Consider the following 27245-nt stretch of genomic DNA (forward strand, 5'->3'; position numbering starts at 1 on the left):
TTATACAAATGCAGTCCATTTACCGTTTACCATTCATCACGTGAGAGGAGGTTGTACACCACTTGAGATACAGGGGTCTCTCTGCTGAGGCAGGGAGAATGAGTGAATGACAAGGGTCTACCCCAGCAGCTGGACTGCTTCTCTGGGGGGAATGGCTGTACCCTCCTTCTCCTTATATTTTGAAGGAGACACATGCAGCTATGGGTAACAGCTATGAAGTTCACCACAAATGACAGCGGGTCATGGAAGATTATTCCTAGGTTCTTGGTTGAGACGGGGGGAAATGACGGTTTTATTGGCTTGGGTTTGGAGGTGTTCTGGAGCAGGGCGTTTTTAATGATGCCACATTATATCAAAGGGTGTAGCCTTTTTGAACGACAAGACATGGAATGATGTCCGATCCTTGTAACTAGTTGCGCGTTTCAGTTGTTGTGGAGTTCGGAGGCATCAGTAGGCATGTGAACATTATCCACATAGTATGACAGTGTTCCTGGACAGTCAATAAGGCTGTTCAGTTGCGATTGCTGGGGACTTTGGACTTCAGCATGGCTGGACAATTAGAGCTCTTCTTGTGTGTAGCAGCAAGCGAGTACTGTGTTCTAAACCTGGTGCAGAACTACCCATTTATTGCTCAAAAACAATATCAACATGTTTTTTTGGTCCTTGTGCTTGATTTGCACAAGCACACTAGAAGATATCAAATTAACACAACACAATTTAATAGCAACTTTATTTACCTCGTCTAGGAATTGAATGCAATCCAGCACATGCATCCCAATGCTTCGTCATAACGTGGTTATTTCAGATTAGCCTATTTTGTATTTTAAATAATGTGCATAAAACTTTTGTTAGCATTTTGGGCATGGTTTGTGCAAATGAATTTCAAAACATTCATTTACTTTAATATTAGTATAGTCTATTGGTAAAGGGTCAAGCCCCTCTAAATCAGGTCATTTTGAACTATGACATTTGAAGCCACCGTTCCTGGGTTTACGTACGTGACATAGTGTTTATTGACATAACTGGGTTCGGGCAGTGCTGCACGCCTGACGAAATTTGGCTCGAAGTCCAAGTTTCCCTAGCGGCGGCGAAGCACTACGCATCCAATGCGAGCGAACCCTCGCTTTTGTTATTGCCCCTTATGCATCTGGTTTGACACGCATGCTCAGATTTGCAGGCAGTGCAGTTGTTACTACGGTGGGAAAGAGAGGTGAGCGTAACAAATCTACTGTTATACAGTTGCTGTACCGTAACTGTCTACCTCTTTAAGTATTTGGTTTTGGTCTGTTGCGAGATAGCTAACTCGGTAACTTGTTAGCCACTCATTGAAACTGACAATATTGTTAAAAAATTAAAAAAAATTGTAGATAAACGCAGCTATATTACTAGGGCAGCAGACTGATTTCGATACAGTACGGTACCTTCAGAAAATGGTAAAACGGGAGTTAGCTAGCTAGCCTGCTTCACAAGCTATCAAAAGAAAATGAGCTGACTTGTTATCTTCCATAGCTAGGGAGCTGAAGTAAACCTGTCAGCTAGCGAGCTATGTTAGCGAACTCGTCGTTCATGTAAAGTTGAGGTGACGGGTACATTTTCGGCTATCAAAGGCGATATCAAATATGTTCTCTGTCCGGGTAACTACTTATATTTTCAAATATTTGCTGGCCTACTTGTGATGTTAGCTCATGGCTAGCTAGTCGAATGATTGTGTTCATTCTAACAAAACGCTTTCTCTCGCAGGTTTAGGATCGTTACATTTTCATTACTCACAAGGTAGCTAGCTAGTCTTTTCCTTGCTGTTAGTTTAGCAGATAGTAGGCTCACTTGGTTGTACCGTTAACTTTGGAAATGTTATCTTAAAATGGCAAAATATTTTTGTATAAATTTTTGAATGAAATAGATTCAGTTTGGGAAATGGCAGACAGGAGCTCACAATGGGACGATATTTTTTCTAAGGGTTTTTTTAGTCACGGAAGTAACCTGACGTTACTTCAACTAAGATCTGTCTTTACTTGATGTGTCAGAAGTTAGCTAGCTAATTCCTAAATCATTTTTATCACACTAGACTAGAAGTAACGTTAATTTAGTCTAAGGTATTGCGTACTATGGTTGGCCAAATGTGTGTGCTTCCGAATTCTAGCTAGGGTATCTGATGTTTAATTGTTATCTTTGACCTGGACAACATTGTTCTGACACGAAGACGTAACTAGCAACATTATGAAGGACCCAGAGGACCGACAGGACCCATGGGATGTTTTTTTAAAATACCGACACAAATTGGATGCAAGTAATGAGTAACAGTTAGCGAAGGGCAAGACTAGCTAATGCTATAGTTGTAGCATTTAAACACGATTGAGATAGCTATTACAATGCTAGCCTATAACATCCACTGTATCCAATATCGGTGACTTGATATTTCTTCACGAAGACCGAATGTCATTGGCAGTATCACAAGCGCGACCGGATACTGGGAAATTGAGCATCTTTGCAAAGGCATCGACCTACATCGCAAGATGCATCAGCCGCGATTGATTTGTTCTAAATAAGACGTAGAGAATGGATTTCACCTTTGGTCGATGGCGCATAATTCTTTCTGGTTGACTTCTCGCAGTGTTGATGGAAGTTAGCCAACAGAATTGACTTAATGTACGTTTAAAATGTACCCTAACCTTTGGGCATAGTAAAATTTTGTCTTGTTGTTTAGATTACTAAAAGACATTTATAGTTTAAGAAGCGTTTTATTCTAATTGATTGTATAGCTACAAAACACTAATGCATTCTTACATTAGGCAATGTGAGTCATTTATAGACCTATAAATGTATTTATATGGTCTTATTAAACGAAGCAAAAGATAACATGACCAACCTTCATACCTTGTAGCTAGTTTCCCAGACATGGAATAAGCCTCGTTCAAGTCTACATAAATACTTTTCAGTGGAGATCTTCAATGATTTTTTCTTTAAAAAAGCTTTTTTTTCTATAAAAGCTGCAATGTTGCATCCTACTGCTGAGAACTTTCTGCAATTTTGAATCAGGCTTCTCTGTAAAACAGTTTTAAAAAAAATCTCAACAGGGAAACATGGCAAACATCAGTAAATAAATCTATTAAATATGGATTATTTCTCATTTTCTGAGATGTCTCATTTTAGACCAGTGAAACGGCTCAAATTCTTTTTTGGTATCAGTTTGTTTTTCTCTCAGGAAGAGAATAAATTTGGGTCTGCCATTTGGCTGCTCTTTGGTTCAGTCCTCTGAAAAAAAACTTTGTGGTACGACCCGTCCGTGGGTAAACTGGTTGGGTGATGTCACCGCGTCTGGGCTCCGTTTCAAAGCCCTCCGGTTTCCTGCCTCGTCCGTAAGGAGAGCAGCTGTTGTGATGAGCCTGGTTCACCCCGAAGCTTCTGTCTCGTTTGCGTTTCAACCCGTGTCAGTTGTGATATGTTTGGCCCATTCCAACCATTGTTAGCCTATGCTTTTATAAAATTGCCCAGATGACAATGCGCACTATGAAGGAAAACATCTGGGACTTGTGCAACACTTTTCAACCATTTTTACTTTCTTGGAAAAGACCAAAAATTGTCCACACTCCTAACGTGTAATCAGCTTTGCACTTATGCACTCTTTCCCAGTATAAGGTCACTTTTCTTGTAAAAAAAAAAAACAAAAAAAAAAAAGAGGTATGCAGTTGTCTTCAGGAAATCACCCTGGGAACGAAAGCCAAATCCCATATTCAAAAGCCAAATGTAGTAAGCCTGCCTGATTACATTTCTGAAGTGGAAAAGGAGTATTAGTTTCTAGTATTTGTAGAATAATTGACAAATACTCCAGCTTGCACTAAGAAGTCATATGCAGACCGCAAATAGCAATCTGTAATTGGCCATTTAATTGTGTCATTTAATGAGTAGATTCCGTAGATTTTTCGATTCAGTGATGCATGGCTAAATCTATTTCTATCTCTAATTTGGTTCTCTCACTTTTATATGGCTTATGAATTTTGGATGGTAACTTTTTTAAAAGTAGTGACGCTTTACTGCTGTGTTTTTAAATCCCTAGGCCCCAGGCAGCTTCATTTCCATTTGTGAAATTACACCTGCTTACTGGCGATCTATTTTTATTTTTCTGTTTATTCTCTATTTATACCCTGTGACTAAGCCGGTTTTTTTTTTCCTCCCCTTAAACACGAACTGCATGAATGAGGGCTTATAATGCAATGTGAGTGGCATTTAGGCTAGCGGTAATGGAAGAACAGGAAAACAACAGGAAAGAGAATGGCCTCGTTTGGGTGTTTGATCTGGGCCTTGTCCCTTCGGTAACACTTGTCGCTTTCCTGCCTTTCATCAGCTGATTGAATTTCAAAGGATTTAAAGATGACTACTTCATGGAGCGACCGATTGCAGAATTACGCGGACCTCCCCGCCAACATGGACGGACTGGCTATGAAGAAATACCGACGGGAAGCCTATCACAGGTAAAGATGGCGGGAGGCCGGAACGGAGAGCGGATTACGTAATACGTTTGTTTTTTTGTTTTTTTTGTACCTCTCCAGTTGCGAGGAGTCGGGTCGCACCTTCTTTCTCGTTCTGCTGTATTTTGTCCAGCAGATAATTCTCTGGTCAGCCGACTTTTTTGACTGCCTGGGTGCCAGTCGACCGGAAAGTGCCCTCTGTCTGCAGGAAACCGCGGTAGAGCCGGCAGTGACCGGAATGTTCCGTTTGTCTTGCTTGCATAATGCCGTGGGCCGGTGGGGGTCAGTGGTTCCGTGGTCGTGTCCCACGAGGCACACTGTTCACACCACGGACCGAACGGCAAAAATGACACAATTCATGTATTTTTTTGCTGTATGTCTGTCTCCGTATGCTTAACTGGTGTTTGTCCGGAAATAATTTGAATGTTGTTGTCTTAAGTACTCTGCTTACGATTTGATGCTATTTCATATTTGGTGTCCATAAGTTTGTACTGACACAGGAGTAATGTTGGAACGAACAAGCAACCCAAATAGTGTTTTGTAGTTTTTGTACATTCGTAACGATAATATTGTAGTTTATTTGTTATGATGTGGAATTATAATAAGATGATTGAATTTGCCAGACTGCCAGTAAGGTTAGTTAAGAGTTAATAAACAGCAATTCAATATGAAAAATATAATATAAATATGGTGTCACTGTCACTGATGGTAGAGAGCATTTAGCAAACTCCACAACTTGATTTTTCCATCTTCCTTTGTTTGCATGTTGACACCCAACGCTTAGTGCAATATAGCAACTATCAGAACAGTGTGAGCAGAAGCTTGAGTTGCAAAATATGAAGGTTGCTTCCCTAAAACACAGGCGGTGTTGCAAATGACAGCGGCTCAGCGTTCACTAGGCATCTCCCTGTCTGTGTTCATTACCACGAAGAGCCAAGGGATTTCCATTAACAGTATGTCATTTTAATAGGATGCTTCATGAGCAAATGAGGTCAGCCCCATTTGCCACCCCCCCCCCCCCCCCCGACCCCCTGCCCCGTACGGTCACCTTTCCTACACCAGCCTGCTCACTGCATGTTTATCCTCTGCGCAGGGTGTTTGTCAACAGAAGTTTGGCCATGGAGAAGATTAAGTGCTTCGGCTTCGATATGGATTACACGTTGGCGGGTGAGTGCTTCTGGATGCTTCTCTCCCGTTCTTCTGGCGTGTCGGGTTCCGGCAGCCCATGAGAGAGCGATCCGGAACCCGCTGACCCCTGTGCTGTGTTTTCCAGCGGCATTAGCGAATTGGCTGACAGGGATGGGTCCACACGGTGTGACCGTTGGGAGGACTCTGCTGAGTTTCGAGCAGGAAGGGGAGAAGGTGACTTCCCATGCCTGGCAACTGCAGTGCAAAATGCCCACATAGCAGCGCGGTGTAATTAGGGTTGTTTTAAATGTCATCAGTTACAGATCTGCCTTTAGAACGAAAAAAAAAAAAACACACAAAAGAACTACTGTCTACTCATCGTCCACAGCGTTTTGAAATGCTCTGTAATTTCACATTTCAGATTGCGCAAGGTCCTTTCAGTCCCTCAACCCTGGGCTAGCCTTACCCGGAATAAATAACAGTTTGTAAAAAAAGAAAAAGAAAAAAGAAAACAACAAAATGGTAACTTAGAAAGTGCATTTTGGTGTAATAAGGACGATAAATTAGCTTTTTGAAATTTAGAATTGAATTATTTGCGTGTGTGAGATTGCCCACTTTTAGCTGTAGCAGGTAGATTGCTGAACAATTTCAGTGTGGATACCCGGAGAAAGAGGGATAGTGAAGATAACCGGAGAAAGAGAGATAGTGTAGTTAACCGGAGAAAGAAAGATAGTGTAGATAACCGGAGAAAGACTAGAGGGACATTGCTGGATATTTGCATGCTGGCCTGATTCGAGTCATTTCTTAGAGAAGCCCAGTGACTGGAGGGCTATATGGGGAAATCTGTCTCCAAATAGCCCAGCTTTGAGAAGTGGGCCATCTCCATGGCATCCAAATTGGAATGAGCCCATGGGAGGGGGTCGCTTGCTACCTTTATGGTGGCCGACTTTTTCTGAATGCGAATTTGTGGAAGCTCAGCTGTTGACAACTACGTGTTTATGGCTATGTATAAGTTAGCGATAATGTTTGCAGGAAGGGGCTATAGCTTCATGCTGTTCTGTGATGGGGCAGCAGTTAGACGAGGCAATGTGGGGTGTCGCCTGATCGATTTATAGTGTACAGATCATGGGAATTGTAGTTAATTTCTAGTTAAAATGGTGCCACAGTGCAATACATGTCTGTCTATTATTACGCATTTATTCAGTTTTCTTATGCTGTCTGTTATGTGACTTTCAGTTCTAAAATATATAAACGTTGCCACTTCATGGTGATGGTAATGTTGATGATTGCTTATGTTATCTATGCAAGCACCATCATTTTTGGTTATCAGTTAAAAAACGTATAAAGGATTGGCATTTTTAGTCTGTTGAATGCAGTATAATGGTTAGGGAACTGGCCACATGACCTATAGGCTGGAGATTTGATTCTTAGGCACGATACTCGCTTGAACAAGGTACAGTATCTACAGTACAGTACAATATCTGGCTGTATATATGGATAAGAGATAAAAATGCAAAAAAATGTGCAAGTCATTCTGCATATCAGCCTGTGCTGAATGCCTGCACTGTATTTAGTTGACAGTTTAATGCAGTATATTTAAAAAATGATCTCACTAGATCCCTTGTTTTCAGTATTGCCATCTACCTGACAACAGAGCTAATGATTGCCCATAAGTTAGCGTTCTCATATAAACTATGGTGTAAAGTATTTGGTTATTTAATAGATAGGCTAAGTTTAAAAATCTGTGGATTATTATCTGTTTTTTTGTTGTTGTTTTTTTCAATAATTCTATCATGCACACCCCTATTCCATGCAAAGAAGGTGAAGGAAAGCACATTAATAATAAAAACATTGGAATAATACTGCATGCAATAAGGAACCGCCAACACTGCAGATGAAAATGAGAGTTTTCAATCAATCTGCCACTTGGACCTCAACCCACCGTTTGTCATTTCCGCTGGCCTGTTGAGTACCGAGCCCATGATAAATAGACGTGACAAACTTTAGATTTGGGTCCAACATTAGCTGTCGGTGCCAGAAACAGCCAGAAGGTCAGAGGTCGCGGCTCTTCTGGTCTTCGGCAGAGTGTCGACAGGTCCTCTTTTTGCATGCCCGCCCGGGTAAGGGGTGCCAATGAATTGCTGTAGAAACCAGAGCCATTCGTGGCGCAACTGCATCCACGCTCAGTGTGAAGGACTATCTGGACTATTTGGGGTCTGAAGCATCGATACTTAAGAAGAAATGGATGACTTCCAAGAATGGGCTTATTTTATACCCAAGACAGTAGTTCTATAGTATTGGTCTAGTCGTTGGTAGAAGCGGTGCTTATTGCTGAAAACACACACACACGTACTCACATACACATGCACACGCACACGCATGCGCGCGCACACACATACACACACACACACACACACAGAATGAGAAAAATTCCTGAAAGACTTCAAGTGCAAATAAACGTGGTATCTTTTGGATCTTTTATTTTTTTGGATCTAAGTATTGTTTACAAAGTATTTCTATTCCAAGCGCACATTGCTGGACGAATCAAATGGAACCTGATTTGTCCAACCAAATACTTTCCCTGGGTTGTAATCTGGAAACCTTGGCTGCCTTTCACAGAAGGGTTGAACAGGTACCGGGTGACCACAGCAACATTATTTGTTCTGCTTTGAGTCGTTTCCTTTTCCTTTGTTTGTGAGGAAACTGAGAAAACAGGAGCACTTACTCTCTGTAAATATGAGATCTTCCCTGGCTTACAGAAGAGAGAAAAGATCCCTGTCCTCTCTTCTGTGCAAACTGCTTCAAAAGGGAAATAAATGGAAGAACTGCAATGCTCCTGGATAATTTTGCCAAGAGGCGGCACATAAATCGGGAATAAAATCGACCCAAATGTGTACCCCTGAGGGACTCCTCAGATACCAAGAGCAGTGAAGGATATTCTTTAACTGCCCCTGAAACCTGTATACCAGAGAGATACTTAGTGAGCCGTACATTTCAGCAGGACCCCGCCACCATCACCGAAAGATATTTCAAATGCAGCCTAACATGGAGGCGCCTGATTGACCAGCAGGGGTCGCTAGGGAGTGGTGAGATGCAGATTCTGATTGGCTGAACCCTCTGTAACCGTGGGCAACGCTACCAGCAATTATGCACCGCCCTGTTGAACGTCTAGCCGCAGGTGGCATGCGCACTGTTCATACGGGGCCCGTCCGTGCACTGGAACAGAGCCTTAACTTGATGAGCCACCCAGCAGCCCCTGTGCTGTGTTGTTTACCATGAAGTACGAGAATAGCCCACCTCTGTGTTTGAAGCGATACTGGCTCCAGATTCCCAGCTCAGCTCGCCAGAGCGTTTATGCGCGGTGTGCATAGTTATGTGTCAATTAGCGGCTGCCGCGGGGGGGGACGGGGGGGGCGGGGGGACTGAGAAAGTGGCTGTCTCGTGTGCCTGGCGGCGATGTGAGATGGACGATCGGGGGGGGGGGAGGGGGGGGGGATCTGTCAGTGGGAGAGAGGGAGAAATATGAGAATTTGTGTACAGGAGCGTGGGTGCCATAAAGCACGGCGACAGCGGCCTACGTGACCGCGCGGAGCCTGCCAGCTAACCCCGGGGGCCCGCTCGCACAGCGCGTGCCTCACATAAATCAGCAGCGAGCCGCTCGGTCCGCTAATTAAGGCGCGCGTGTTTACCGCCACTGTGCCACCTAAGGCCCAGGTCGAATGCAGGCTTACCTGTCTGTGACACCTGACAGGCCAGGCCATGGAGTTACCCCCTGGGTGGGAGGGTTTCAGTCCGCAGGATGTCTCCTGTAACGTTACCCGATGGTTGACTCCTGTGGCTGATCGGTTGCCTGCGATGTGATTGGATGAGCCGTAGCCACGGCAGCTCAGCCGGCGGACTGCTGTGTGGAGAAGAAGGGGCCGGGTTTGAGAATTTCAGAGGCAGGCTTTTGGCCCTTTTAAATTTCAAATTATGGGGAAAAAAAACCCTTAGAAAAACAGAAAAAAGGACCTGTAGCTTTTTTTTGTCGTCATACGTGTTGTTTTAATGTTAGTCCAATTGTGTGTTTTTACATGGCGACACAGTTTAAAAAAAATTTAATTATCATATGGTGTCAGCAGGCTAGGCCCTTCTCGTTTTTTTAAAAATGTGAAGACAATGCCTTGATTTTACTGCACAGGTAATCCACACGGGTAATCACATTTTAGCTTTCCTAAACAAGCGGTACGTGTGACGAGCCGAAGGACCAGATTCACTAAAGGACTGTGTGAAAGAGTTAAGGGCTTGCAAAAAATGTGGATGGAATTTGTTAACTAGATGTGGTAGGTCAAGCTTGTAATTGACGGCCATTTTCAGGGAGAACACAACCGGACACCTTTGACCTAGATCCACTCCCTGTGATGTCTAATGTGCTGGTATCGGAGTACCTTTACATGGCTGTGCTGCTTTGGGTTTCACCATATCAGTTTTACATTTCTCACCTGTTTGTTCTGTGTGCCTCCATCAGGCTAATCAGGTCTTATTGCCCCTTTAAGGTGTGAGGCCACAAATATGTCATTGGAATGTTCTTAACTGAACGTTCTAATGCTGAAGTCACAATCACTGCTGGTAACTGAATGCAATGGAGTTCTAGGACAATGACACTGAATTTTGAATGAACATTCCAAAAAACCTACTCATCAAATGGTTAGGTGTATCTCAACCTCCACCCACACATTTTGGCAAAAGTGTTACAAAATTCTCTTCATTTCAAACCTCATGTCATGAACATCGTGATGTGTTTTTTTTTTTGTTTTTTTTTTACATTTCAGCATTTTATGAGTCACTGAATTTCATAATTTTCTGTGTACGTCATGCCATGTTTCATGTTTTGTTGAAGCTTTTTTTTCTTTTTTAAATTCATTTTTATCTTGTGTTCCCTTGGCATGGGCCAGATAGCCTGCTGCCCTGCTGTGCCCTGTGACAGTCGGGCGGTTCTGGAGATTGACTGTGTAATTACCTGCCTTGCATAACTGCTCTCAGAAGCCATTAAGTTCAGACTGACAGTCTGCGCTGAGTCGGCATTTTGCCATCTCCGTTGGTAAATACAGCTCTCGCTGCTGTCCGCGGCCTTGCAGTAGGGCAGAGACCTTTTATGAAGCGTTTGCAGTTTTTTTCATCCCTGGTGTAAATGTGATGTAGCTGTCTGTCGCATTTTATTTGAAGATCTTCTTTTGTTTTAAAGCAGTCAGACTTCTAAGATGTCTTGGAAGGAAACTGACTCAGATTTGCTTGAGGCGGCCAGTTGACTGTTGCGCGTATTGAAAACCCACGAGACCATATTGGATTTCTGACGAGACAGCACGATGGATAGGCTTTCCCGTGCCGTGAGTCCGATCTCAGAGTTTAATCTGTACGAGCAAAAGCCCACATACACGCGGCTGCTTCGTTACTGTAGAGGTATTTGGACGCTCACGGTCATTGAAACCCTGTCTGACTGCCCATTCACGGTTGCGTCTGTGTTTGGGTGAAAGTGCATAGAATAAGGCCACGCTCTTGGTGAGTTTGAGCGAGTCGAGCTGAACGTTGAGCTCGAGACGCTCTGGCGTGGCCTGAAGCTGCCGCTTGCGGCCGCGGCGTCAGCGCAGAGCTTCGTACCCTTAGCGGGGCTGCTTCGCAGGTCAATGAGCGAACGCGTGTGTGTCTGTAAACGGGACCGTGGTGCAGCTTTCTCAGCCCACGGACAGGCAACAGAGGAGAGCTTTTACTGTCGCGTTTCTGTTAAAATGCGGGGAAAGCTCCCGCCGAGGTTTTTGGTTGTTGTGTTCCATTGGTGACCTGCCCTGTTCCTGGAGATCTACCGTCTGGTTTTCACTCGAAACCTAACAAAGCACAGCTCATTCAACAGCTAGTGCAGGGCTGCCCCACCCTGTTCCTGGAGGTCTGCCGTCCTGTAGGTTTTCACTCCAACCCAAACAAAGCACACCTCATTCAACAGCTAAGAGTGCAGGTCTAATTAGAGTAGTTGTCCCAAACAGGGTGAATGAATGAGACTGGGGTTTTTTGCTTCAGAGTGCTTTTGTAGTGTGGTGTGGGGGGTGGTGGGGGGCAGAGGGTGCCAGAGATTGCCATAGCCAGTCCCAAGCCCGGTGGGGTTGTTTTTTTTTTGGTTATCTAAGCAGAGGGGCAGTGGGAATGCTGGTGGGAAGGGGACGTCTCAAAATAGGTTTCTTTGTAGCGGGGCACGGCGCGATGTGAAAGGGGAGTTTGGTTGGGGGGGCGGGGCACAGGGGGGGCTGTTATTTGCGGCAGGGGGCTTATGAGTCCTCTGGGCTTCGGCTGGCTCTGATTTCCGCTCCCCCCCTTCCCCCACCCCCCCGGCCCCCCTCAGCACGGTTAAATTGACGCAGCAGGGCCTCCGGGTCCCGGACGAGCGCTGTGCGGGCCCCCTGGCCTTCGGAGGACGGCCCCTTGGAGACGGCGCCTTGCACGGCGACCGTTCTCATGGCAACGGCTGCCTCTTTATCCGCTCGTCGGGGTGAATGGGCTTCCCAGGGCGGCGGCGGCCAACGCGGAACGCGGAACACGGAACACGGAACACGGAACACGCACAGGCGGACCCCATTTACTCTCACATCACCCTCCATTTCAGCCCGGCTCTGCGCGGCGCTGTGAAAACGCATAACTAATAACTCTCTAAATATGAATCTGAAAGCGTTATTATACACAATTCAGAGTGCAATCACAAGTTGAATTGAGCAGGGACCAGGAGAATTAAATTTGACATTGTTGAGAGAGGTCCTAAATTACAGTTCATGCGATAGGAAAGTGAAAATGGCTTGTGATAGTGTAATAGCTTAACAAACACTGTCTGGATCTACTCATTAAGCCAAAGCAGTAAAACAGAAAGAAATAAGCACATGGATATATAGACAAAAAAGTAGGGAGTACGAAATCATATTGTGTAAATGATATGGAAAAACAAAATCCCGTTTTTAATTTGGATTGGCACGTTCAGAATTGATTCATACTGAATCAGTGATGAAGCCAAATGTTGAAGCTTATTTCAGGCTGTGTTATGTTGGTATAAAACAGGGCGGGGGTGCTTCAGTGAATCCACCCACACATTTGATGCATGGAAGTCAGATCTGTGTGTGATTTTGAAGGCCATAACTTTATTTACTGTAGTTGCATTTTAAAAACATTTTAGAACCCTCTGACGCCACATATGCTTTGTATTGTACAATGTATAGATGCAGTATGTATATAGAAAGCTAATTCTCTCTTGCACAGATGGTAAGGAATAATTACAGGAGCATGACTGATACAGTGTGACAGTATGACGAAAATACCAGGATGCAATTCATTCTTGAATTTGGAGTTCTTAAATAAAGCAAAATAAATATTCAGCGGCTTTGTCGTTCCTGTTCTTCTGCAGTATATAAGTCCCCTGAGTATGAATCCCTGGGGTTTGAGCTGACAGTTGAGAGGCTGGTGTCCATCGGCTATCCTCAGGAGCTCCTCAACTTTGTCTACGACCCCGCCTTCCCCACCAGGTGAGCAGCAGTGACTTTCTGCCGTACTGAGTGACTTTCTGACAAATTCAGTGACTTTCTGACAAATTCAGTGACTTTCTGACATGATCAGTGAATTTCTGACAGATTCAGTGACTTTCTGACATGATCAGTGACTTTCTGACATGCTCATTTATTTGTTGCAGCAGTGTAGTTTAATGAGCAGGGAACTGGGTTTGGAGACTAGAGGTTGCAGGTTTGATTCCCAGGTTATGCACTGTCATTGTATCCTTGAGAAAGGTACATCACTAGGTCAGTGAGTAGCAGTGTGGAGCAATTACTCCTAGGATTGGAGGTTTGAATCCTGGGGCACAGCTTTGCCTCAGTTGCTGCTATAGGAGCATTTATTTGAGGCATTGTTGATAACAGTCCTGGGTCATGACTTTGTAGTATGTTGTGACATTTTCTACCGTGGTAAAATACTGCTGCCAGAGGTATAGACATGTTAAAAATGTCCCTGTCTCTCTACCTGACTGCAGGGGCATGGTGTTCGACACGCTGCATGGAAACCTGCTGAAGGTGGATGCTTATGGGAACATCCTGGTCTGTGTCCATGGGTTTGAGTTTCTACGTGGGTAAGTGCATTCCATTAGTTTTTTTTTCTCTACCCGCTTCAGAGAGTATCAGAATTACTGGTTGTAGTTGCTTGAGAGAGTATCAGAATTATTACTGGTTGTAGTTGCTTCAGAGAGTATCAGAATTACTACCGGTTGTAGTTGCTTCAGAGAGTATCAGAATTACTACCGGTTGTAGTTGCTTCAGAGAGTATCAGAATTACTACCGGTTGTAGTTGCTTCAGAGAGTATCAGAATTACTACCGGTTGTAGTTGCTTCAGAGAGTATCAGAATTATTACTGGTTGTAGTTGCTTCAGAGAGTATCAGAATTACTACCGGTTGTAGTTGCTTCAGAGAGTATCAGAATTACTACCGGTTGTAGTTGCTTCAGAGAGTATCAGAATTACTACCGGTTGTAGTTGCTTCAGAGAGTATCAGAATTACTACCGGTTGTAGTTGCTTCAGAGAGTATCAGAATTACTACCGGTTGTAGTTGCTTGAGAGAGTATCAGAATTACTACCGGTTGTAGTTGCTTCAGAGAGTATCAGAATTATTACTGGTTGTAGTTGCTTCAGGGAGTATCAGAATTACTACCGGTTGTAGTTGCTTCAGAGAGTATCAGAATTATTACTGGTTGTAGTTGCTTCAGAGAGTATCAGAATTACTACCGGTTGTAGTTGCTTCAGAGAGTATCAGAATTATCACCGGTTGTAGTTGCTTCAGAGAGTATCAGAATTACTACCGGTTGTAGTTGCTTCAGAGAGTATCAGAATTACTACGGTTGTAGTTGCTTCAGAGAGTATCAGAATTACTACCGGTTGTAGTTGCTTCAGAGAGTATCAGAATTACTACCGGTTGTAGTTGCTTCAGAGAGTATCAGAATTACTACCGGTTGTAGTTGCTTGAGAGAGTATCAGAATTACTACCGGTTGTAGTTGCTTGAGAGAGTATCAGAATTACTACCGGTTGTAATTGCTTCAGAGAGTATCAGAATTTTTACCGATTGTAGTTGCTTCAGAGAGTATCAGAATTATCACCGGTTGTAGTTGCTCACACAGACTTTCTGGTCTTAATCTGCTCTTGTTTTTTTTCCATTGACTGTTTAGGCCTGAAACCAGAGAGCTCTATCCCAACAAGTTCATCCAGCGAGACGACACTGAGCGCTTTTACATCCTCAACACTCTCTTCAACCTGCCAGGTAGTGCTTCAGTTGGTCACTTTTTTTCCTCACGTGTAAATACGCGAAGTAGATGTTAGATACTATCTAGTCTGTGTGTGTTCGGAGCACTAGGTACAGTTTAGTCAGAAAATGGCGAGTATTGTTGGGCTGAAAGGCCAATAAGTAAAAGTGCCTTGTTCAAGGGTGCAATGACAGTAACCCACAAACTTTGAGTTTCAAGTACAGTGTTTATACTACACTGCTGTGTGATGCATAGCTCCTTCTGTAATACTGCTGTGGCTATTCTGCATTGCATTTGGTGTGATAACAGCCCTCTGTCTTGCTCCTCAGAGACCTACCTCTTTGCGTGCCTAGTCGACTTTTTCAGCAACTGTGATCGATATGCAAGGTAAGAGTGCCTCTCTGTCTGTCGTACTGACAGAGGGGGGGAAAGTCCACGGGGTCAGAAAGTGAAAGTCCTGCCGTGTGTTTCTTCCACCCGTGAGCTCAGCCAGCGAATGTCACTCATTGGCTCTACCTCCTGGCTGAGGAATGGTGCTAATCAGCTAATCCCGGTGGGAGAAAATACTGGGGAGGAATTTTAATTTGTGAACCTGGATTGATTTGCCCAATGATAATATGGTAAAGAAATGGTTAAATAAAAGTGTACAAGTACAGCATACCAACCTTCTAGATGCCCGTTTGTTTCTCTGCTCTGGCGAAACAGGCAGCTGGCATCGTCACGGCAACCACTCCCACTCTGGGTACAGAGTGTACTTTAGCCTCAGGACTTGCCAAATAAGACAACCAAAATAATAAAAAAAGAACAAAACTGAATTAGGGTGCAGTTTCTTTTGAGCTGTAACCACAATTATAGGAGTACTGGGAAGACCTGTTTGCTGCTGTTTGTGAACAGGTGCTTTTTTTTACTGTTTATGTATTGGAGACTGTATTATCGGGCTGAAACGTCTGGCTGTTCTGAATGCCGCGGTGGCTGACTGGTCATTGTTCAGGCGAAAGTAAAGCAGGAGACGGCTGATATTGGGAACAGAGCGAGCCGAGCGCTGCGTGGAGCGCGGAAGGGACGCGCGGGCCCTGAAAGGGCTTCTGGTCTCTTCGGGGGAGAAAGCCGGCCTGTTTGGCTGGAGACCCCCATCAAGGGGGGAGGGGGGGGTGTTCTACTTAAGCCAGCGCGTCTGAAACTCAGTAATGTGTGAAGCTCAGTTCAGCCTCCCTAGCGCCCCCCTCCCCCCCCCGGTTTTTTAATGTACCCCCCTCCCCCCCTTCAGCTGTGAAACAGGGTTTAAAGATGGAGACCTCTTCATGTCCTTCAAGAGCATGTTCCAGGACGTCCGAGACGCAGTGGACTGGGTCCACTTTAAGGTAGGCCTGCTCTGACCACACCCACCATTTTGAGTGGGTTTCTCTGTCATTTTTGGAACTTTTTTGTATCTTCGAGTATACACAATGGAAGACAAAGATTGATGACACATCACCAATTTTCCATCATGTCAGCAGTTTTCATAAATATCACTACATTTATATGAAAAAATAAAAATATAGTTATGTCTTGTCTTTTCAGGGAACGTTAAAGGTGAAAACTGTAGAAAACCTGGAGAAGTACGTGGTGAAAGATGTGAGTACCCAGTACACAGTGACAGACACCGTCTGTAGTCCATGTCCGTTGTTGAGTACCCCAGTGACAGACACCGTCTGTAGTCCATGTCCGTTGTTGAGTACCCACAGTGACAGACACCATCTGTAGTCCATGTCAGTTGTGAGTACCCACAGTGACAGACACCGTCTGTAGTCCATGTCAGTTCAGCCTCACGGTTGAGCTACTGACACTCTGTCCGTCTCTCCCCCCCCCCGCACAGGGAAAACTGCCGCTCCTCCTCAGCAGAATGAACGAAGTGGGCAAGGTGTTCCTGGCCACCAACAGTGACTACAAGTACACAGACGTGAGTCATTCCCCCTGACTGTTTTTCTACGCTCTTAGGGCTGCTGACTGCCTCCACTTACATCCCATAATGCTGTGCAAAAACCGTACCAGGAAGTTAGGTTCATGTTGCCGACTGAATCGCCCCTTAAACCAGGTGTTTCTTAGTACCAACTGTTTACTTCCGTTCAGCGCATAAAGTGCGATTGCTTTTTATTAACATTGGATTTTACAGCTGACTAATTTGCTGTGTGCTTAAATGTATCAGTGCGTATATGTGTAGATTCATTTTTTGTACAGCCCATGTTAGATTTTTAAGTGTGGATATTGCCAGTCCGGTCTGATTAATCCAAGTTTCTTTCTGTTTTTTTACTCCAGAAAATCATGACATACCTTTTTGATTTTCCTCACGGACCAAAGGTTAGTGGATATTATTCAGTTATTATTCATTGTCTTGTTTTTGTTTTCATTTTGGTTGAGAACATTTGTTCTCACTTTGACTCAATCACCAAGCTGAGAGAGTGAAGACAAAGTGTGATGTTGTCAGTTGGGCTTCTTGTAAGTCAAGGTTAAGGATGAATGTTTGTTGAACCCCGGGTGTTTGGGTGTCTGTGGCTAGGTTTTGTGCAGACGGGTCTGTGGAGGCTGTAGATGGTGCCTCACACAGGCAGGGTCTGAACGAAGTGTGTTGAGCGCAGTGTGTTGAGCTGAGTGTGTTGAGCTGAGTGGGGTGTGTTGAGCAGAGTATGCTAAGTGGAGTGTGTTAAGTGGAGTGTGTTGAGCAGAGTGTGTTAAGCGGAGTGTGTTAAGTGGTGTGTGTTTCTGTGCTGCAGATGGGCATGGCTCATCGGCCGTGGCAGTCCTACTTCGACCTCATCCTGGTGGACGCGCGGAAGCCCATGTTTTTTGGGGAGGGCACAGTGCTCAGGCAGGTGGACACGGTGAGTGTGGGACGGGACGGGGACTGTGGGACTGGGGCAGGGGGACACGGTCAGTGTGGGACTGGGGCAGGGGGACATGGTGAGTGTGGGACGGGACGGGGACTGTGGGACTGGGGCAGGGGGACACGGTGAGTGTGGGACTGGGGCAGGGGGACATGGTGAGTGTGGGACGGGACAGGGACTGTGGGACTGGGGCAGGGGGACACGGTCAGTGCGGGACAGGGACTGTGGGACTGGGGCAGGGGGACACAGTCAGTGCGGGACGGGGTCCGTAGGGGTGCTATAGCTGACGGGATGGTGTCTCTGCTGTTTCAGACGACGGGGAGGCTGAAGATCGGGACCTACACCGGACCCCTGCAGCACGGCATCGTGTACTCTGGAGGTAACGGGTTCACATCCCGCTCGGGGCTTTTGGGTTCAGATCCCGCTCGGGGCTTTTGGGTTCAGATCCCGCTCGGGGCTTTTGGGTTCAGATCCCGCTCGGGGCTTTTCTGTTTGCAGTTTGCGTGTTCCCATGTTTCTCCCCGTGTCCCCGTGGGTTTCCTCCGGGTGCTCCGGTTTCCTCCCGCAGTCCAAACACATGCCGGTCAGGTTAATTGGACTGTAAATTGGCCCTAGTTACGAGTGTGTGAGTGAATGGCGTGTGTGCCCTGCGGTGGTTTGGTGATCTGTCCGCTGGGTGTTCCCGCCTCTCGCCCAACGCTGGTGTGTGTGCAGGCTTGTGTTTCCACCTGTCCCCCTGACTCTTACCCTAATTAGCTCTACACATCAGTGCTGGGTCACTCATAGATCAGAGCCCGGTAAAATGTTTCATAAACAGTTATTATCGGATTGTGCTTCTATCATAGCTCTGATAAAATGGCCAGCTCATGCGTATGATTGCGGACACTCAGACAGCAGAAGTTGGCATCAAAGTCAGACACAGAAACGGCCTTCCTCGCCCTCTCCTGGGTTTACTGGATGGACTTTCACACCAGAAATGATCCAATTATCAGTTCAGAGGCAGGAGTTGCGTTGTAAATGGCTGGCAGATTAACTCGTATGTGGGGAGTGAATATGAGGTTACACCTGAGATGAGCACCAACAACACCCCTTGATAACAGCCTCAGTGTCCTATCGCCTGGGGCGTAAGTGTTCAGGGTGCGGGAGGTGGGGATCCAGAGGGTGTGGTGGACGGAGCTTGGTGTGAGAGGCTTATGTGTGGGCTTTGGAGTGGGCTGTGGTGGAGGTTATAGTGCGCTTGGCAGTGCTTGTGGACGGGTGGGCTTGTGGGGTGGGTGGAGCTTGTGGGATGGGCGGGGCCCTCTTAACATTCCACCACACCCCCCAGGCTCCTCAGACATCGTGTGCGACCTGCTGGGGGCCAAGGGCAAGGACATCCTGTACATCGGGGACCACATCTTCGGGGACATCCTCAAGTCCAAGAAGCGGCAGGGCTGGAGGACCTTCCTGGTGATCCCAGAGCTGGCCCAGGAGCTGCACGTGTGGACTGACAAGAGCTGTGAGCCCCGCCCCCTTTCTCTCTCTCTCTCGCTCTCTCTCTCTCGCCCTCTCTTTCTCTCTCTCTCGCTCGCTCACTCTCTCTCTCGCCCTCTCTTTCTCGCCCTCTCGCTCGCTCACTCTCTCAAGCTCTCTCTCTCTCTCACTCTCTCTCTCTCGTTCACCCTTTCTCACTTGCTTGCTCGCCCTCTCTGACCCTCTCTCTCTCTCGCTCGCTCTTTCTCACTCGCTTTCTTTCTCTCGCCCTTTCTCTCTCACTCTCTCTCTCGTTCACCCTTTCTCACTTGCTCGCTCGCCCTCTCTGACCCTCTCTCTCTCTCTCTCGCTCGCTCTCTCTCTCTCTCTCGCTCAGCCCTTATCTGCGTGGTGATGCAACGCCTTATCTCCCGCAGCCTTCCTGGGACTGCCGATGGACGCCAGCTTAATGGTTAACTTGCTAACTTCACTTCATGTGTGTGGCCAGGAAAACTGGAGAGTTCATCAGTGTGGACTGTACCTGTACAATAAATAGCATAAGTAAATAAAATGGATGCACGCAGAAGGCGGCACTGTAAGTGTTTGGTAGGCGATGGGTTTGCTGTGCGGCCCTGTGGTCGTAAATAACGGAGATGATGGGAGGAGCAGTGCATGCTGGGTACTCCAATGCTGACGTGTCTCTCTCTGTCTGTCTCTCTTTTTTTTTTTCCAGCCTTATTCGAGGAATTGCAAAGCCTGGACATTTTCTTGGCAGAGCTGTACAAGTGAGTACGACCTCTGTGGCCTTCCACCACCCCGCCCCGCCCCCCCCCCCCCGCCGCCGCCCTGGTGGTTCCCTTCTGGCTGCCACACGGACGGTACAAAGTCTAAGGGTCCCACTGAACTGTGCTGATAAGGCAGAAAACTGGCCCGGGTCTATTTTTGGACGCGTGGCGCTCACTGTCTCTCACTGTCCGTCCGTCTGTCTGTCTGTCTCCAGGCATCTGGACAGCAGCAGCAACGAGAGGCCGGACATCAGTGCGATTCAGAGACGCGTTAAGGTACCGCCGCTTCCCCCCCCCTGCACCCCCCCAAAAAAAACAAAACACAAAAACAAAAAAAAAGAGGTGAATGCCCATCTGGACAATGATGTGTTTAAAAATAGGTGTTAGAAGGAAATATATGTTGTTCTCTGTACGTTTTTTATCAGTTGTGGTGGATTATGGAGAGCTTCCCCATCCTGTTTGCATTTACCACAACATAACGGAGTATTTCGTAAGAGGGGTAAGAGGAAATGTCAATAGACTAGTTAATGTGCATCTGCATTTCTCAACCCGCAGTTTGTTTCGCCCCCGAACACAGGCCGCTGGCAGTCCGCTACCAGGAAGTGCCAAAGGCTCGCTGTGTAAATCTAAACGACTGTTTACACATTCTGCCTCTCAGCGCTCACTCTGCACACGCAACACTAGACTGCTCCAGAGATAAAGCTAACTTCTGAAACAGCTTCATTCATCTTTGTTTTATTTATTTGTTTGAACATTTAATCTCTGTATTGATAGAAAAATGTAAGAATGTATATGAAGACACACCATTTACTGGCGGCCTGTTGTACAGTTAATGATAACTGATGACATGCAGACGTGAAAAAAATACACGTGGCGGCCGCCCGGTTGAAATAGCCAATGAGCGAAGAGCTCGTGTCTCCTCACAGAAAGTGACGCACGACATGGACATGTGCTACGGCATGATGGGAAGCCTGTTCCGCAGCGGCTCGCGCCAGACGCTCTTCGCCTCGCAGGTGATGCGCTACGCGGACCTGTACGCCGCGTCCTTCATCAACCTGCTGTACTACCCCTTCAGCTACCTGTTCCGTGCCGCGCACGTGCTGGTGAGTACCTGCCCCCGACCCTGACCCTAACCCTAACCCTAACCCTACCCCTTCAGCTACCTGTTCCGCGCCGCCCACGTGCTGGTGAGTACCTGCCCCCTGACCCTAACCCTGACCCTAACCCTAACCCTAACCCTAACCCCTTCAGCTACCTGTTCCGCACCGCGCACGTGCTGGTGAGTACCTGCCCCCGACCCTGACCCTAACCCTAACCCTAACCCTAACCCTAACCCTGACCCTAACCCTAACCCTACCCCTTCAGCTACCTGTTCAGATCCGCCCACGTACTGGGGAGTACGAGCCCCCAATCCAACCCAGGGTGTACTCAGTGGTGCACTGTACTCATTAGGGGACTGGGCTTACGACTGAGGTTGCAGGTTCGATTCCCATGTGAGTGTGACGTACTGAAGCTGAGCTGCTTCTGTAGACACCCGGCTGTGTAAAATGGACGGTGCGTAGGGAATGTGTGGTTTGCTGCGGCTAAGAGCGCACGCTAACCCACCAGAGTGTGAATGGACAGTGCGTAGGGAATGTGTGGTTTGCTGCGGCTAAGAGCGCACGCTAACCCACCAGAGTGTGAATGGACAGTGCGTAGGGAATGTGCGGTTTGCTGCGGCTAAGAGCGCACGCTAACCCACCAGAGTGTGAATGGACAGTGCGTAGGGAATGTGTGGTTTGCTGCGGCTAAGAGCGCACGCTAACCCACCAGAGTGTGAATGGACAGTGCGTAGAGAATGTGCGGTTTGCTGCGGCTAAGAGCGCACGCTAACCCACCAGAGTGTGAATGGACAGTGCGTAGGGAATGTGCGGTTTGCTGCGGCTAAGAGCGCACGCTAACCCACCAGAGTGTGAATGGACAGTGCGTAGGGAATGTGTGGTTTGCTGCGGCTAAGAGCGCACGCTAACCCACCAGAGTGTGAATGGACAGTGCGTAGAGAATGTGCGGTTTGCTGCGGCTAAGAGCGCACGCTAACCCACCAGAGTGTGAATGGACAGTGCGTAGGGAATGTGCGGTTTGCTGCGGCTAAGAGCGCACGCTAACCCACCAGAGTGTGAATGGACAGTGCGTAGGGAATGTGTGGTTTGCTGCGGCTAAGAGCGCACGCTAACCCACCAGAGTGTGAATGGACAGTGCGTAGAGAATGTGCGGTTTGCTGCGGCTAAGAGCGCACGCTAACCCACCAGAGTGTGAATGGACAGTGCGTAGGGAATGTGCGGTTTGCTGCGGCTAAGAGCGCACGCTAACCCACCAGAGTGTGAATGGACAGTGCGTAGGGAATGTGTGGTTTGCTGCGGCTAAGAGCGCACGCTAACCCACCAGAGTGTGAATGGACAGTGCGTAGGGAATGTGTGGTTTGCTGCGGCTAAGAGCGCACGCTAACCCACCAGAGTGTGAATGGACAGTGCGTAGAGAATGTGCGGTTTGCTGCGGCTAAGAGCGCACGCTAACCCGCCGGAGTGTGAATGGACAGTGCGTAGGGAATGTGTGGTTTGCTGCGGCTAAGAGCGCACGCTAACCCACCAGAGTGTGAATGGACAGTGCGTAGGGAATGTGTGGTTTGCTGCGGCTAAGAGCGCACGCTAACCCACCAGAGTGTGAATGGACAGTGCGTAGGGAACGTGCGGTTTGCTGCGGCTAAGAGCGCACGCTAACCCGCCAGAGTGTGAATGGACAGTGCGTAGGGAATGTGCGGTTTGCTGTGGCTAAGAGCGCATGCTAACCCGCCGGAGCGTGACTGTGAGGAGACGAGGACAGCAGACCCCTGATGCTCTCCAGGCCCAGCGATACGCACCCCCCGCTCTGGGCGCTCGCTCCATTATTAGGGATCTGCTTCCTGTCTGAACTGCCGCTCTTCAGCTTTGAAGTCCTGTCCAGCCAAAAGCCTGGAGAACCGCTTCTCATTTCTCACGGTCAAGTCTCTGTAATGTTCTTTTCTGCGATGCCAAATCCCTTAAAAACTGTCTTATACTCTATAACACGCATTCAGAGAGTCTCGGTACAGCTTCTGCCTCTGTCATGCGACATGAGTGTACTCGCACTAAAAAGGAGACTGGCTTCAATTTGAATAGTTACAATGTGTGCGCTTATTTTGAATAAGTGCATCAGGGTGGGATATTTTTTGTATAGGGCTGCATTTCAGATGGCTTATTTGGAGGTATTTTACTCAGCAGGGGAAAGCGTTAGTTTGGCGAGAGTGAGCGTGGGTGTGTAACGCTGTGGCAGCTGATCTCCTAACGCTCACAGATGTCATGTAACGGCCTCTTTATCTCGCTCCAGAAGAGCTCGATCTGGGTTACGCACACAAAAAAAAAAAAAAGCCAGATAAACCAGATGACCTGAAAATCTCTCTGATGGCCTAAAGCCACATCTTGGCTCAGCTGCTGGGTGCTGGCAGGTGTGCAGTGAAAGAGGAATTGGGAAATTGTAGAAGTATGTACTTTGTTCATGAAAGAAGTGAATTATGTCACACCATTCAATATGAACTTCAGAAGAACTTAAGGCTGCAGACTGATGAGGGCAGGTCAGTCAGCTCATCTAGGCTTGCAGTTTACCTATATACGCATAGGGCCGGTTTCTCAGGCGCAGATTAAACTTGGTCCTGGACTAAACTGAGGCTTAGTCCTGGACTAAACTGAGTTTTGTTGGGAGAATCTCCATTCAGAATTGAATGTAGTCTAGTGCTAGGCTGAACCTGTGTGTGAGTGCTGTACCTTATCTGACCCGTGGTCTGTAGCTGTTCCAGCGACGTTCCGTGTGCATGATTGCAACGTCGCTTTGGATAAAAGCCAAATGGGATGTTAAACGGTGAAAATTTTGGAAATGTGGAAACACGCCCTGCGTTCCCCTGTCCCCAGATGCCCCACGAGTCGACGGTGGAGCACGCGCACGTGGACATCATCGACACCGAGTCGCCCTTGGCGACGCGGAACCGCCACGCGATGGACTGCAAGGACTTCGACTGCAAGCGCAACCAGCTGACCCGCTCGGTCAGCGAGATAAAACCGCCCAACCTGTTCCCCCAGACCCCGCAGGAGATCACGCACTGCCACGACGAGGACGACGACGAGGAGGAGGAGGAGGAGGAGGAGGAGGAGGAGTAGAAACAGTAAGCTTTGAGCACAAGGAGTGACCGTTTGTAGTGCTTCCTGATAGGAACCCCATTGTAGAGGGAGGGAGTGTAGAGAAAGGCATTTAGACATATTGGTTACACTTTATATATGGAAATTTAAGTACTTATTTTTCATTTTACTGTTTGTAAATGTATATAACAGATTAGGCCCCCTCGTTTTAGATAGTTTTATTTTTATGCAATACAGTTAATTTTGTGATACTATGATTAGTTTTCCGGGGGGTCGGACAGGAGTGGGTGAGGGTTTTTGACCAAACTCAAGCGGTCGCTTTAGCTGACATGGGTAACCCTGTGATTAATGGTTGTCCTGTCAAAGAAAAGACAAAAAAAAAAAAAAAACACTTCTTTTTTTCTTTACCTACAAACAGGTAGTAGAAACTCCAGTTTTCCTTTTGTGTTTACACTCTAAACCATGATGTATGCAAAACAGTGAACTTGAAGGCCGAGAGTTCTCACAACGGTAGACTCTACCGTACGCTCATAGATTCGTGGCTACGTACGTTCTGCAGAACGGAACCGCCCGGTCTTACGGTCCTGTGCTGATGTAGCTCGTGCATTTCCATCGATCATGGTCCAGTTTTAATTTGTTTTTTTGTTTTTTTTGATTGACATTTTGAGATAGCTGACTGTCTCGCTACTGTGCTGCAAAGCCTCTGCTTAAACGAAAATGAAGTCCTGCCTTGGGTGTGACGGCTTGCGCCCAGCCCCACCGTGTTAAAGTACAGCATACGTGCGTTTGAGCTGCGTGAAGCACAAACATTATCGTTCGTAGGTTTCCTAGCGAAGATATATACCAATATAGCATTTTTACTCTAACGATAACAAAAACACAGAAACAAAAAAAAAAAACAGCACATAGTTTAGATTTTGACTTTGGCTGCAGTGTGCATCGTTGGTAGAAAGCACAGGCTGCCCTCTGCTGTACAGTTATGGTACTGCATCCTGTGATGCTAGCATGCTAGCATTTACTGAGCCGCCTGCTCCAACTCAGTAAACATGGCTGCCGCCCGCTGCTGCTGCTGTCGTCTCACTTTCGCTGAACACGCAGGCGTTTGGGTATCCTCAACGTCGCTGAGCGTCATTCAGAGACTTCAGTCACGCAGCTCGTGTGCTCTTCGTTCGCTGCTCTTTCTACGAGTTTGAGTTTGAGTTTGAATGATTGTGACTATGGAAACTCTGTATTGTTGTTATTATTGTTATTATTTTATTTTTTATTTTTTTACCTGAAGTGTAACGTTGCAGCTGATGTTTTGCAAGGCGACGACAGCTTAATGCAACTTGGGTGAGCTCGCCGTCCTCGCGTCGCCGTGGGAACGTAGCGTAACTGTGACTGAATGACTCTGTCTGTACATAGACTCTGGGGACCCCCCCCGCTGGGAGAAGGCCATCCTTGGAGGGCCTGTAGATACAGCCTGAATTGGCCCGTTTGAGCTCCCCCGCCCCCCCCCCCTTCCGTTCTCTCAGACCACAGAGGGGCCTTCCTGCACGAGTGAAACTTTGGCCTCTTGACCCCCCCCTGGAATGCGGCAGGGTGAAGGAGGGACTGCCTCTGTGAGCTGCTCAGGCGAGCTCGTCACCGTCGTGTTTGAAATATGCACACTGTTCTTTTTTTTATACCCCCCCCCGAACGCATTGCCGAGCGTTGTGCTGAATGACATACTAACCTCAGTCTTCTAACTGATGCAGTGTTGTGACAGTGCGTAGGATGGGAATGAGATCAGGCTTCAGAAATGAAACTGTTTTTTTTTTTTTTCGTTTTTTTTTTGGTTTTTTTTTTCGTTTTTTTTTTCGTTTTTTCTAAAGGGAAACAGGATGTATGTGGAGTGAGTTCACAAACGGACAAATCGCTTCACGGCTCCTGTGCAGATTTTATGTTACTTTTTGTCAGGCCCCCCCCCCCCCCGCCACACAGCGAGCATGATAAGTACACAAGTGTTCATCTTGGACAGAGTAACCGAATGTATGAAGACAAGGGGGTAGGCCCTGTTTTTGAAGCTATGCTGGTTACATCACGTTAGTTCCAAGTCTTATTTACAGGACAAGAGAAGTGGAATTTAAGACTCAGCTCTTAAAGTCATTATTTTTTACCTTTGCCTTTTCAAGAAGGGCAGTATGGGAGTCCTGCCTGTTTGTGAAGCCACAAAGCATGCAAAGCTGTCCATTTCACACTGGATTGTGAAGGCCAGCCGGTTCAGAGAGAGAGAGAGAGAGAGAGAGACGAGTGGAACTCATTTGGGAAAACGTGTTTCCAAGCAGGGAAGCCTTGAGAGCTGAGGACATTCTGCTCTCTTAACAGCAATAGCAAATCAAGCAGGCAGACAAGCTGGGATCTCATGAACTGGAGCAGGAAAGGCGAGGAACGGATCCCTGCATTTAGCAATGCAACTTCCCGTTGCGGTGTCCTGAGAATGTTATATAGCTAAATCCAGCTGTATGTAAACTTTCCTGACTTCCATGTCATGTTTTTTTTTTTTTTTTTGAACTCCCATACATTTCTGTTCCCATAATATTTTAAACTGTAGCACTAACGGTTTCAGAGTTCATGCAGAGGAAGTAAACTGAAGTAAACTGTCCCTGTCATACAGGTAAATGTAAAACGGTTTTAGAAAATGGCGTGTTACACACACACATTTCCCTAAACGAAGACCGTAGGGTGCCAAAGCCTTTATCATGCATTGGTTTAAAAAAAAATATATATATTTTACAAAATAGTTTTGTGCATGTTATACAGTAGCTCTTACGTTTTTAAAGGACCTGTTAGTTTTGTTTCCTAAAAGAGTATAATTAAAAGTGTACATTTAGGATGTGTCATTTTAATGTAAAATAAAGCTTATAACTTACAGCCTTGTGTTTCTTTCTTAAGTGTTTCAGTTATACATGGTGCAAAGCGCTTGGCACATATGTGTGTTTATTCTTGTAAAAAAATTAAAAGAAATTTAATAAAAAACTAAAAACTCACATGAAATTCACTGTTAAATTCACATGAATTCTGAAGTGAACCGTTTCAGTGGGAGATAAAAGTGGACTC

At 46.6% G+C, this 27245-nt stretch overlaps 1 protein-coding gene across 4 annotated transcripts; it reads left to right on the forward strand.

Annotated features, from left to right (window-relative positions):
• The first annotated feature begins 1088 nt into the window (after nt 1–1088).
• On the forward strand, nt 1089–27059 carry nt5c2b (5'-nucleotidase, cytosolic IIb). Of its 4 annotated transcripts, none has more exons than XM_064315408.1 (18): nt 1089–1210; nt 4343–4469; nt 5560–5633; nt 13012–13129; nt 13627–13722; nt 14811–14902; nt 15215–15272; nt 16153–16246; nt 16446–16499; nt 16741–16824; nt 17181–17222; nt 17636–17743; nt 18059–18125; nt 19074–19244; nt 19932–19983; nt 20199–20259; nt 20910–21086; nt 23943–27059. In XM_064315408.1, exons 2-18 carry the CDS (start codon nt 4369–4371, stop codon nt 24186–24188), a joined length of 1695 nt encoding a protein of 564 aa, XP_064171478.1. In that variant the 5' UTR covers nt 1089–1210; nt 4343–4368; the 3' UTR covers nt 24189–27059. The 4 variants fall into 4 exon arrangements, with proteins under 4 accessions (XP_064171478.1, XP_064171487.1, XP_064171496.1 ...); XM_064315417.1 differs by lacking the exon at nt 1089–1210 and adding an exon at nt 1248–1634; XM_064315426.1 differs by lacking the exon at nt 1089–1210 and adding an exon at nt 4603–5419.
• The last annotated feature ends 186 nt before the right edge of the window (nt 27060–27245 follow it).

This window comes from Anguilla rostrata, chromosome 2 (assembly GCF_018555375.3).
Source record: "Anguilla rostrata isolate EN2019 chromosome 2, ASM1855537v3, whole genome shotgun sequence".
NCBI classification, from domain to species: domain Eukaryota; kingdom Metazoa; phylum Chordata; class Actinopteri; order Anguilliformes; family Anguillidae; genus Anguilla; species Anguilla rostrata.

Bases quoted from the DNA above. Each gene is read 5' to 3' on its own strand.
- nt5c2b (XM_064315408.1), top strand. From the start codon at position 4,369: ATGACTACTTCATGGAGCGACCGATTGCAGAATTACGCGGACCTCCCC. The intron at 4,470-5,559 runs GTAAAGATGGCG...TCCTCTGCGCAG, and splicing joins CGACGGGAAGCCTATCACAG to GGTGTTTGTCAACAGAAGTT. The intron at 20,260-20,909 runs GTACCGCCGCTT...GTCTCCTCACAG, and splicing joins CGATTCAGAGACGCGTTAAG to AAAGTGACGCACGACATGGA.